The 13,034-nt window shown below is 41.7% G+C and overlaps 1 protein-coding gene across 1 annotated transcript; it reads right to left on the bottom strand.

Annotated features, from left to right (window-relative positions):
- Positions 1 to 2,544: 2,544 nt before the first annotated feature.
- Positions 2,545 to 7,026, bottom strand: LOC140369528 (hyaluronan-binding protein 2-like). The gene is made up of 7 exons (XM_072456891.1): positions 6,940 to 7,026; positions 4,694 to 4,847; positions 4,343 to 4,619; positions 4,023 to 4,165; positions 3,807 to 3,944; positions 3,347 to 3,474; positions 2,545 to 2,850 (listed from the first exon to the last, which is right to left on the bottom strand). The coding sequence occupies exons 1-7, from the start codon at positions 7,024 to 7,026 to the stop codon at positions 2,692 to 2,694; spliced, it is 1,086 nt and encodes a 361-aa protein (XP_072312992.1). The 3' UTR covers positions 2,545 to 2,691.
- Between the last annotated feature and the right edge of the window lie 6,008 nt (positions 7,027 to 13,034).

The following is a 13,034-nucleotide window of genomic DNA, read 5'->3' as shown; positions in this document are numbered from 1 at the left end:
ATAACACTCTTTTGACTTAACACTCACAGCAGTCGATATGTATTCTTACTGAATACATATTTGCCACGGGACACTGGTCTGTTGTTTATTTGATTAATGACTTACTGATGTCGTTGTGCACTGACAGGTGTTTTGTCTGTAGTCCGGTCTATGAACAGACGTCCTGTTTGAGGATGCTGATTCCACCCAACTCAACTCTTTTCCTTGCAAGCCTCTATTTTTATCTATTTTATTATTTCTCCTGTGGATCAGACATGTTGAATAAATTGGTAGAGTTTGGAGATGATTAAACCTCCACAGATGTGACCTAAGGGCAGACAGGAGCCTTTGTTCCTGTTCTGCGCTGAGGCCTGTCACTGGTGTGATCCAGGGGACGCCCTTGTGCCGCTCCTAGGTCCTGGAGGCCCAGTTAGGTCTGTCTGCCCCGCGCTGAGAGAACTAAAAATGTAAAATTAGAACCATAACTGAAACAGTTTTGTTAGACCGGTAGTAGTGGATGTCAGTGTCATCCCTCATTCGTCCAGGAGAGTTCTATTGTATAAAAAGATTCAGTTGTAGTCATCTGGAATTTGAAATTCAAAAACAGTGTCCAGGAAGATGGATGAAAGAAATGAAAGAGCAATAATTACGTAATGAAGTAATCTTTCTTACAATAAGAAGAACTATGAAAATGATAAAATGTATGTTGGTATGTATGTACCAATACACAACTTCATCAAATTTTCAAAAATCGTTGTTTTTAAGATGAGGTCATTTGCATATTTGCATAGTAACCTTTATCACCATTTCAAAAAAGATTACACTGTATTTTAACTTCTTTTAACTGTATCTCAATGTACGGTATTTTTAAAACAAATTTAAACTTTTGCAGGGTGGGTCCAGGCTAGTTGCACGGTTATTTGGGGGATACATTTTTTTATTTGAAGGGACGTTGAGGTCATAGGTAGAAGATCTGCCAAATAAGTAAACACACAACCAGAAGTAGGTGGAGTATCCAAAAAGTATGTCCAATATACTCATACTTCATTTATAACTGATTTTAACTTATTTATAATTTGAAGTAAATGTAATTGTAAAGACAAAACACAACCAAATGTTTTTTTCAGAAATCATAATCAGAAAAGGTTTATTACCATTGTCAATGAACAGAATTCATAAACATAGGAACTTGCTTTGGTGATTTGGTGCAACATAATTGTAACAAACACTGTTAGTCCTACTGTGCAATTAGTGTCGTGATTCATGTGCAATTACTGTGCAATTATTGTGCAATTCATGTGCAATTACTGTCGTGATCGCGTGCAATGGTATTTATTTATTTTTATCTTTATTATTTTCCCCCTCCATCCCTTGTTGGGAAATGGGAGGTTTTGTCTATAGGAGTTTTTGTTTATAAGAGATCTTCTACTGAAAGTGTTTTTCAGACTTCCTATAAGTGATCTGTTCTTCTGTATCTACCTCTGTATCTACCTGCGTTGCATCAATGAAATTTCCCCATGTGGGACAATAAAGGAATATCTTATCTTATCTTATCTTATAAAACAATGAAAAATGATAAAAGAACCTGTAGAAGTCAAAAAGAAAAAACAATTAAAATCTGCTATACTATAAAAAATAGAAATAGGCTATAAAACTTCCACAGAAGTGTTTCCATGTGGGCAGGCACAATAGAAATGTTCAGACCCAAGGATAAAAACACCAACGTGCTTTAGTATCACAGGATATATTTGGCATTGAACACCAAACAACAAGACATTACATGAACAGTATGCATAACTAGTATTAAAGAAAGGTTTACTCACAGAATTTGCTGTTGCATTTGCACTGGTAAAACTGAGGATGGCTCAAAATAAGTAATAAGTTTAAACAGCATACAGAGATACTGTGACAAAACAACAAAGTCATGACACAATAAAGCTCTCAAACTCAGTGTTGCATGAAACAAGGGCTAAATAACCTGTATTGTATGTATTTAAAAGTGCAATCCTTAACTCATTCACTGTCTTACTGAAGATTAAACAGCTAATTGAGGTCTAAAATGAAGGATGGATCTGTGGTGTAGTCTAAATCATAATTTATAACCGCCAAAAACACATGTGAAATTACAACTTATAAACCTTATAAATTACAAATGATAAACCGAAAAGGAAGCTTATGGTGTCCTACAAGATCAAAGGCACAAATAGGAAAACAAATGTTATAATTTGTATTTCACTGAGACTGCTTTGGGAACAAATAGAAAATCATATTACTTACATTGATTCTCCATGGACCAATAAGACCGTGATGCCGATGAGCAGCACAGTCACTTTGATAAACTTCAACTCAATGGCAAATACAGGCCAGGCCGGCCAGTCCGTACAGCCACATCTGATCAATATTTTTAGACAGCAGCATTGATTTGTGAGGATTTTCATGTCATTCAGACTTTGGCACTGCCTTTTAAACATTCTACAAGTCAAATTAAAACCCTTTATAGCTCATCACCAGAATGCTTTGTTGGATGACCAGAAAAAACATATAATTAAATTGGTCATTTCCACATTAAATATTTCAAACATTTATTTTTATTTGTGTTAATAAAATACAGTGGACAGCTTAAAGTCACACTAAGTAGAATCAGCTATAAAAGGAGTTTCACTTTATTCTGAACATACAGTAAGCTTAAGCTCAGTTGCCAAGGTTACATATTTAGGAATTTAAATGATTGGTGATCCAGTTGGTGAATTTGGCGACATTGGCGTAGACTCCAGGCTTGTACTTCTTGCCGCAGCCGTCCCCCCAGCTCACCACACCCACCACATAGTGAGTCCCGTTCCGCTGACACACCAGGGGCCCTCCTGAGTCCCCCTGCACACAACAACACACTATTACACAGTATTCACACATCACAAATCATTTTCTTTTGTCTATTTGATGTTTTGGTACAAGCTATTCCTGGTTTTTCTTGACTTTTGTACCTATGTTATGTTGATCATTACCTAGAACCATGGACAAACAACTATTTAAGATAAGATAAGATAAGATAATCCTTTATTGTCCCACATGGGGAAATTTCATATATTTAAACTATTATTTGTGAAAAGAATTGTGTTGATAACAATATATTGATGCTGAGAATGCCATTAGTTTCTGTCTCACCAATCAGTCATAAAAACATTTTCAACGCTATCTTTTTCTTTTTAGTATCAGCAGTAAATGATAAACATTAGCCCTGTTGCCAGAGCAATACATTACATCTATGGAAAGGTGGAAAGTGCTCAAAATACTGCCTATAAACAGGAAATCGAACACCAATCCTGACAACACACACTTGAGTTTTATTATCAAAGACATAATTCAAAACCTGGCATGAGTCGACGCCCCCGTTTATGTTGCCAGCACAGAACATGCTGTCGTCCGGAGGGGCTTTACATTTCTCCTGTGAGATCAGGAGCACACGAGCGTCCAGCAGGTGGTTGGTGCCATATTTCTCTGGGAACGAGAAAACAGTAAAGTAAAAAAAATAATTAAAAAATATATGAATTTATAATGTTTTCATGGCAACAGTTTTAGAACCATATATTGAATGCAGTAAAATAGAACAGCTCTAAATTATTCATAAACATACGTTACCCTGTTTTCCAATGTAAATCCGTGAAATGAGTTTTGGTGAACTCGCAGATATTTCATTCGCTGCTAAAACATTTCCATCTTCACTGATCTGAAGTCATTCTTTTACATTTTTTTTAAATTACAATATTATTTTTTCACATACGCAATTTTATTTGTGCAGTAAGTTTGTGATTTGTGATTGTTCCATTTACGTGTCTCAGTCGCTCCCCATCCGGAGATCACACACTCTGTCCCACTGGGAAACGAACAATCTGGCAGACATGCCGTCTTCACAAAACGGGTTTCATTGGCACAAAATGACTTGTCTGTGGCCTTCAGCTTGAGCATAGCTACAGAAGCAGTACAAGGTATTGCATAAAGAACATTTATTTGTCAAAAAATCTGACAAAAAGTGGTACAAATATTACCAATGTCATTATGTAGAGCGAACGGTGACGCTCTATAGTTTTCATGCACCACAGCCTTCTCCACAGGGACAATCTGGTCAAATACTTCATGCGTTTCAATGTCCACTCCTCCAAGAACAACTTGCATTTCAACATCTTTTTCTCTGCAAATGAATAGAAAGGTGAAAATTGACGTACAGTACAACCTCAGTTCTAAAATGTAGCTAGAAATCCTAACTCTCGACTGGCCAGGGAACACCTCAGGATCTCCCCAGAGGAGCAGGAGGAGGTGTCTAGGGTGAGGGAAGTCTGGGAATCCCTGCTAACTGTGCTGTGCTTACATGCAGTGTGCAGCCGTGAGTACCCAACAGGAGCTGAGCAGAATGCCTCCACAGAAGTAACTGAAGGGAACTGAGGAGTATCTGGGTCGCCTCTGAAGAGAAACTTGCCAGGGGTGAGCTCCAGGGAGGGACTTCCTTCCCCCGAATATCCTGGCGGCGCGTCCCGGCTGAGGTTGTCCACACTGGGAGAATGAGGCAGAAGGAGCAGGGACGTCAGGTTTAGTTGGAGCTGGGCTGGGCACATCGCTCTCATAGATGGTGGGAGGAGTCACTGAAACTGGTAAGAATCAAAACATTTTTATTGAGAAAACTTGAAGGCAGCAGAGTAAAAAGTGTGTGCAGTCTACTTACTTGTGGAGCATTGCCTAACTTTGCAGTGATTCCATCTAAGTTGCCCATTTGTGTTGATAAAGCACCAGGGCTGAGTCTCTCCATCTGGATTCCTAAGAGATTCAATAAAGATTTTTGAAAATATATATCCAAATATTAATATTTTTTTCTCTCTCTTAGTAATTCACCTTGAACCAATTACAATGTTTTTATGGATTTTATGGATAATGGATTAGGGTTTAATGACTGTTCCATGTTTAACTCCTCATTTTACAATTTAATGAAAAACCCATGTAGCCCAAGTTATAAATTAACTCACCAATGTGTCATATGGACATTTGTCCTTATAAAGGTCACGCTCTTGTGTAATATTTGCTTATGGCGCTTGTATTTATGAAGCGTGTTTTTCAGCCTCTGTTGGACAGCTGCATGTACAAACTGGAGGTGGGTAAATGTCTTCTTCTCCAAGGACAAAACTGATGGGAGCCGGGATTATTTTCTGGTATTTAGGGCCGTATTTCGTTAACGGGAGCCTTTTCCAGGGGGCCCTTGGGCTTTCATTTGGTGATATTCAGAATACATGCACTTTCATCAAATCAAAGCAATACATGGCAGTAAGTTACTTAATCATGCAATTTAAAACTTCTAACTGCACAGTAAGAACATTTAAAGAAACACGTCTTGTAGCGATGAATAAAAAAAGAATGGTGAAAGAAACAAAGCTGTTCTTTATACTACATCTCGTTTTACTAGAACATAATGCAACTCAAAGTCAAAGTATTACAAGTATTCAGAATACAGTTGGAAAATGCTAAAATATAGTTCTGTAACTATATTTTCATTCTAGCTATTCTTCTACTTGTTGCAGATCAAATTGGGGATTTATCTTTTGGATGTTTATTCCACTGAAACATTAGTGATTATAAAGTACTAGCTGCAGCACTACAGACGATGTGCATTCTTATTCCTGCCTGGTATTTGCCTAAATGTTTGAAAACCATTCTAAATGCAACTTAGCAGCACACAGCATGGTCTAAACAAAGGCTGCGCCAACTGGGTGTTGAGGCTCTGCACTTGACTGGCTCACATCCTACCTCACCAACAGGCAAGAGTTCATTTCCCTCTCCGGTCACTCATCCACCCTCTCCCCAGTAACGCAGGGGGTCCCCCAGGGCTCAGTCCTCGGCCCCCTCCTCTTCATCTGCTACATCTTCCCCCTTGGTCACATCCTCCGCCAACTCAACCTGGACTTTCACTGCTACGCTGACGACACCCAGATATACCTCACCACCAAATCCACCCAAAACCCTCCCCTCAGCCACATCGAAACCTGCATCTCTACAATAAAATCATGGCTCACTCTCAACTTCCTCAAACTGAACAGTGACAAAACAGAACTCCTCCTCATTGGCACCAAATCCACTCTCAATAAAACTGGTCCCTTTTCACTCAGCATCGACACCTCGACCATCACCCCCTCTACCCTGGTACGCAATCTCGGTGTCATCATGGACCCCACCCTCTCCTTCACTCCCCATGTCAGCCACATCGTTAAGACCTCATACTTCCACCTCCGCCGCATCGCCAAAATCCGACACTGCCTCACCCTCCCCGCTGCTGAATCCCTCATCCATGCCTTACTCTCCTCCCGCCTCGACTACTGCAACTCCCTCCTCACTGGCATCTCCTCCCATTCCCTCCACAGACTCCAAATGGTCCAAAACTCCGCTGCCCGCCTCCTCACCCACACCCGGTCCCGTGATCACATCACTCCCGTTCTCCGCTCTCTCCACTCTCTCCCCATCAAGCAGCGCAAACTTTAAAATACTCCTCCTCACCTTCAAAGCTCTTCACCACCTTGCCCCCCCCCGTACCTGTCTGACCTCCTCATCCCCCACCGCCCCTCCCGAGCTCTCCGATCCTCCTCCTCTCTCACCCTGACTGCACCAACATCCCGACTCAAAACTTTTGGCGACAGAGCATTCTCCCGAACAGCACCCCGACTCTGGAACTCCCTCCCCCAACCTGTCCGCCACTCTCCCTCACTCACAACATTCAAATCCCGCCTCAAAACATACCTCTTCACCCAAGCCTATGTGTTAACAAGGGTCTAGTGTTTGCATGTAAATATAGTGTTTGATTTGTCCATCATTTAGTTAGTCACTCCGGTTTAGTTATTAGTTTATTATTAGAGCTATTCTTTACGTTCCTATTCTCTATTTGTAACCTGATCTCCAGCTATAGTCCAGCCAATCACGTCCTCTTACTCTCCACCAATCATAGTTCAGCACCTGACGGGACTTCTGTGCGTTTAGCAAAGTTGTTGTGTTGTTTTCCCCCTTCGTATGGCACATGGTGCCTCCGGCTGCTTCCCGTTCCTCGTGTGCTTTTCCTGTGTGTTTGGTCCTTGAGAATGTGAGTTTAATCCTCCTAATGCTTCGTCTTTGTCTGTTTTAACTGTGCTACTATTAGTCATTACCTGTAGTTAGTTTGTCTTATTAATCCGGCTCCATCTCGGCAGTGTAATCTGCGCCGACGATGCGTTCACGGCCCATAGGCCAGCATCACTCCGCAGCAAGCTGGCGCTAGTAGTGATGCGTTCAAGGACGATCGGAATTTATAGTTTTTGGCGAGAAAATGGCTGGAGATCATTGCTCTGTTGTGTTGTTGTGAATGTTGCTGCTTATATACTGTTTATTTCCCATTTGAACTTGTTTTAACGTTGCAAACTATTCACACCTTTACTGTCTGTATATTCTATGTTTATCTGTCTACATTCATTGAATTATTGTGTTTTAATATCCACTATTCACTGTACTTCTGTATTGTAGAAACCAAACATCAAACCACACATCTAACCCCGAACCTCAAGCAAATAAAGAGTGATAAGCAAAGCTGACGTCCTCCTTTGTTCTGGCCGGACAACCTGGGAAGATTAGGGAAATATATATCCAGTAATTATACAGTCCTTCAGAGGTCGCAAGATTGGGTCTCCTTCCCAACGCCTCATTTACACTATGACCTCCCCTACCCCTAGCCTCCTCTACCCCATTGCCTACTCTTCTACCCCCTGTTACATCCCCATCTTTTTCTCTCTACTTCTTCTGTCTTGTTCATTTTATCTGTATATTAATGTGTATTGTACGTGTTGTCCCCCCCTGTCTGTAAATAATTTATTATGTTCAGCGTCTTTGGGTCACTGAAAAGCGCTATATAAATAAAAGTTATTATTATTAGGCCCGAGCGCCACAAGCTGGCGAGAGGCCTATTAATCTCGTAAGGCTGCGAAAGTGCGCACGTAGTGCGCACGAAATCGAGCGCGAAGCGCTCGCCCACTTCCAAACACTCACTAACGCACTCCTTCACTCACGCACGCCCTGTGCATACTAATTAGTAGTAGGAAAATGGAACATTACCGTTGTAAACGGGCGAAGCCCGTGCAAAAGTGCGCACTAAACGAGCACTTTACATTGAGATGATGACCGCGAAGCGGTCGTCATCCCCATATAAAGCACTCATTTGCGCTAAGTAGCTCACGAATACGTTCCCCAGCTCTTGCATGTTCCGTGCATATAAGCATGTAATGCAAAAATTTAACATTATTTCTGTATAGAGGGCCAAAAACACAAAGTGGGCGGAGCCCACTCAAAATTAACGAAAGTACCCGTCAGTGACCAGGGACCCACACCATGAGGTAGGAAAGCGCGAGCGCTTTCCGAAAATGTATAGTTTATGATATTTAAAAAATGGGAAACATTGTTTTCGCATCGGAATATTATTAGGCCCGAGCCCCAGCAGGGCGGAGGGCCTATTGCTCCCGCAACGCTGCCGAAGGCAGCGTTGCAACTGTCTGACCAAACATGCGGGCGAAGCCCGCATGTTTGGTACCCCGTCGCCCCTGGCAAGTACAGTGAACTAGCCCATGCCGAAGGCATGGATCATGCATACTTACTCCTGCTATGACAGAAATAGTCAACAATTAGTGAATGGGCGTAGCCCATTCACTAATTGTTGACAACAGCAGCGCGAAGCGCTGCATTCCTCCAAAAACCCTCCTGGCATCGTCCCGTACGCGAAAATCCATGCCGCAGGCATGGGCCATGCTTGTATCTGCTCAAATCAATGGAAGTCTATGGGGAGTGGGCGGGGCATCCCGACGGAATAGGGAGTGACGAGCGCGTAAGCGCTCGTAATGATGATTCCACCCCATGGCGGCATCGGGAAGGCTTAGAGCTTTCAAACGATGTATAATTTGTTGTTATAGAAAAAACGGCTATATTGTTTTTGCTAAAAATATTATTATTTTTATTATTTTTCTTGTTCTTCTTCAGCGCTTTGATCTCTAATTTGACCCCCTGAACATGCTCAAAAACTCACCAAACTTTGCCCAAAATTCAGAATCGGCAAAAAATTTTGTTTTTTCTGGGCCATTTTTTTTTGCGTTAAAAAATGGCGCGACAGCGCCACCGACAAAAGTCAAAATACATTGCGCCTATGGAAGACGCCCCGAGGTCAACTTTGTCGTAGAGCTACGAAATTCGGGACACGCATTCCTCTTGTGAGGCCAAAAAAAAAATATTATTGTGGCCACGCCCCCAAACTTACCCTATGGCCACCATCTTCCTTTGAAAATGAAAACACGCTGTGTTAGCCATTTTGTTCACGTCAAACTTTGACGAACTCCTCCTAGGGCGTTTTGCCCACCGACTTCAAAATCGGCGTACGTCCTCTGGACAAGTGGGGCATCTAAAGTTATTCAATTTTTTGAGATACCTTTTACGGTCTGTGTGCGGCGCAGCCGCAAAGTTGGACAACTTATTTTGGAATATTGCAGGTCTAAAAATTGCTCCCATTTGATCAAAACCAGTCCGATTAGGACCAAATTTGAATCATTTGTTAAACTTTCTAGTTTGGACCAGTTTAGGCTGACAAAATTGAAATGGCAGTGATAGCGCCCCCTACAGAGTGACCTTTAAATTAACATTGAAGGTCAAAAATTAGTTTTACCAAAATTGTCTAAACTTTACCCAAAATTCTATTTTGCCGTCCCGATCACAAAAGCCAATCACAAAAATGCCTAAATTTTTACGCCGTAGTCGTAGCGATGACAGAAACCTCCCATGTTATCCCTATGGGAAAACCACAAAATCTCTCAAATTACCACATTTTTTTGTTTTACACTTTAACGAAGTCCTCCTAGTGCGTTTTGCCCACCAACCTCAAAATCGGTGTACGTCCTCTAGACAAGTGGTGTATCTAAAGTTATCCGAATTTTAAGGATAACTTTTACGGTCTTTGTGCGACGGAGCCGCAAACGTTTCCCAGAATTCTGACTATTTGGCCTTCAGAGTGGCCTATAAACAATAGAGTTTTTCCAAATGACATGATATTTTGAACAAAATTCTAATTTGCCATCCTGATCATAAAAGTATGAGAGCCAAAGTCATATTTTGTACGGCGTAACCGTAGCGTTGACAGAAACATCCCATGTTATCCTTATGGGAAAATCGTAGAATCGCTCAAATCACCACATTTTTACGCTTCACACTTTAACAAACTCCTCCTAGGGCGATTGTCCGATCAAGTTCATATTTGGAGAATATCATCTACACAAGCGGGGCATCAAAACTTACCCATATTTTGATTCTAAGTGCTACGGTCTCTGTGTGGCGGACCCGCAAATATATGTCAGAAATGGGAAAACAGCGAAATCTCTAAAATCACCACATTTTTACGCTTCACACTTTAACGAACTCCTCCTAGGCCGATTGCCCGATCAAGCTCATATTTGGGGAAAATCATCTACACAAACGGGGCATCAAAAGTTATCCAAATTTTGATTTTAAGTGGTACGGTCTCTGTGCCGTGGAGCTGCAAATATACTGTCACAAATGGGAAAAACGCCAAATCCTTGAAATGTTCACATTTACGCTTCACACTTTAACAAACTCCTCCGTGGGCAATAGCTCGATCAAGCTTTACTTTGGGAAAAATCATCTACACAAGCGCGGCATCAAAAGTTATCCATATTTTTATTCCAAGTGCTACGGTCTCTGTGCGGCGGCGCAGCAAATTTGACTGACACTTGTGTTCATTTGCACTGGATTGGCCATGTCCAATGTGTCGCCGTCTGTCAAGTTCTTTTTTTATTCAACACACAATAAGGGCGCCATCTTTATCAAGTCAAAAGCGCAGAGTCGGAAGGCCGGCGGCCCGCGAGGGCCGTTGGATGCCGCTTGCGGCTTTAATTCTTTCTTCTTCTTCTCGGGACCAACCCCCCTATTTTTCACCCAGTGAACATTGACGAAAAGTCACAAAAATGTTCACACCTCTAAAAATCGTGCCTCTCTACATTCTGGCTATTTCCTTTTTCTAAAATAAAAAAAATTGGCGCGTCAGCGCCCCCAAATGTACCAAAAATGCATTGAGAGATGGGAAATGACCCCAAAAAATTCTGATCGTAGAATCATGAAATTTGGCGCAGAGGTAGATGGTGACAAGAGAAGTAAAAAATATTACTACGGCAACGCCGTCCGCCCAACCAAATGTCGGCCATATTGCTTCAAAAATGGCTAAACATGACTTCGGAGTTTTTCCAAACGTCGTACTTTTACGAACTCCTCCCAGGGCGTTGGCCCTAAAAAGCTGAAATTTGGTGAAAAAACTACTGAGGAGTGGGACATCAAAAGTTATCCAAATTACATTGATACCTGTCACGGTCTCTGTGCGGCGAAGCCGCAAACTGTAGCTAGAATTTCAGAAATCTCCCATATTTAAAATTTCTGCCGTTTGCGCAGATAAAGTCCGAATTGCGTCAAATTAGAATCAGTTGTTAAACTCTTTGCCCTAAACCTACTTGAAGTGAAATAAATTCATTTGGCGCCACAGCGCCCCCTACAGATTTTATATGGAGGTTAAATGTTTAGTTTTGCGAAATTATATGAAATTTGACACACAACTCAATTTTAGCATCCCCATCAAAAAAGTCAATGAGACCCATGTCATAATTGTTATGGCGTTGCCGTAACGATGACCGAAACCTTTCATGTTATTCCAATGGGGAAATCGCCAGAACATGTTTACACTTTAGACTTTCACAAACTCCTCCCAGGGCGTCAGCCCTATTAACCTGAAATTTGGTGAGACTCATCTTCAGGGGTGGACCATCAAAAGTTATCCACATTTTCATTCAAAGAGTCACGGTGTCTGTGCGGCAAAGCCGCACATTTTGCCAAGAATTCAAAATAAAATAGCTTTTTGATGGTAAAACAAAGGGGAGAAGATGTGACAGCGTCACAGATTCAGCAGTAGGCGTAATAAAAGGACAATTGGGGCGCGTTAGCGCCCCCTCCTCTTGCGGCGTGGCGGCGGTGTGGCGGCGGCGTGGCGAGGGCCGATCATTGCCGCTTGCGGCTATATTTATTATTATTTTTCTTGTTCTTCTTCAGCGCTTTGATCTCTAATTTGACCCCCTGAACATGCTCAAAAACTCACCAAACTTTGCCCAAAATTCAGAATCGGTGAAAAATTTTATTTTTTCTGGGCCATTTTTTTTTTCGTTAAAAAATGGCGCGACAGCGCCACCGACAAAAGTCAAAATACATTGCGCCTATGGGAGACGCCCCGAGGTCAACTTTGGCGTAAAGCTACGAAATTCGGGACACGCATTCCTCTCGTGAGGATAAACAAAAAAAAACATTGTGGCCACGCCCCCAAACTTACCCTATGGCCGCCATCTTCCTTTGAAAATGAAAACAAGCTGAGTTAGCCATTTTGTTTACGTCAAACTTTGACGAACTCCTCCTAGGGCGTTTTGCCCACCGACTTCAAAATCGGCGTACGTCCTCTGGACAAGTGGGGCATCTAAAGTTATTCAATTTTTTGAGATACCTTTTACGGTCTGTGTGCGGCGCAGCCGCAAAGTTGGACAACTTATTTTGGAATATTGCAGGTCTAAAAATTGCTCCCATTTGATCAAAACCAGTCCGATTAGGACCAAATTTGAATCAGTTGTTAAACTTTCTAGTTTGGACCAGTTTAGGCTGACAAAATTGAAATGGCAGTGATAGCGCCCCCTACAGAGTGACCTTTAAATTAACATTGAAGGTCAAAAATTAGTTTTACCAAAATTGTCTAAACTTTACCCAAAATTCTATTTTGCCGTCCCGATCACAAAAGCCAATCACAAAAATGCCTAAATTTTTACGGCGTAGTCGTAGCGATGACAGAAACCTCCCATGTTATCCCTATGGGAAAACCACAAAATCTCTCAAATTACCACATTTTTATGTTTTACACTTTAACGAAGTCCTCCTAGTGCGTTTTGCCCACCAACCTCAAAATCGGTGTACGTCCTCTAGAC

The sequence above is a fragment of the Eucyclogobius newberryi genome, unplaced genomic scaffold (assembly GCF_026437365.1).
Source record: "Eucyclogobius newberryi isolate DKJ021-1_F unplaced genomic scaffold, fEucNew1.0.hap1 SCAF_20, whole genome shotgun sequence".
NCBI classification, from domain to species: Eukaryota; Metazoa; Chordata; class Actinopteri; order Gobiiformes; family Gobiidae; genus Eucyclogobius; species Eucyclogobius newberryi.
This window is presented reverse-complemented; position numbering and strand designations above follow the sequence as displayed.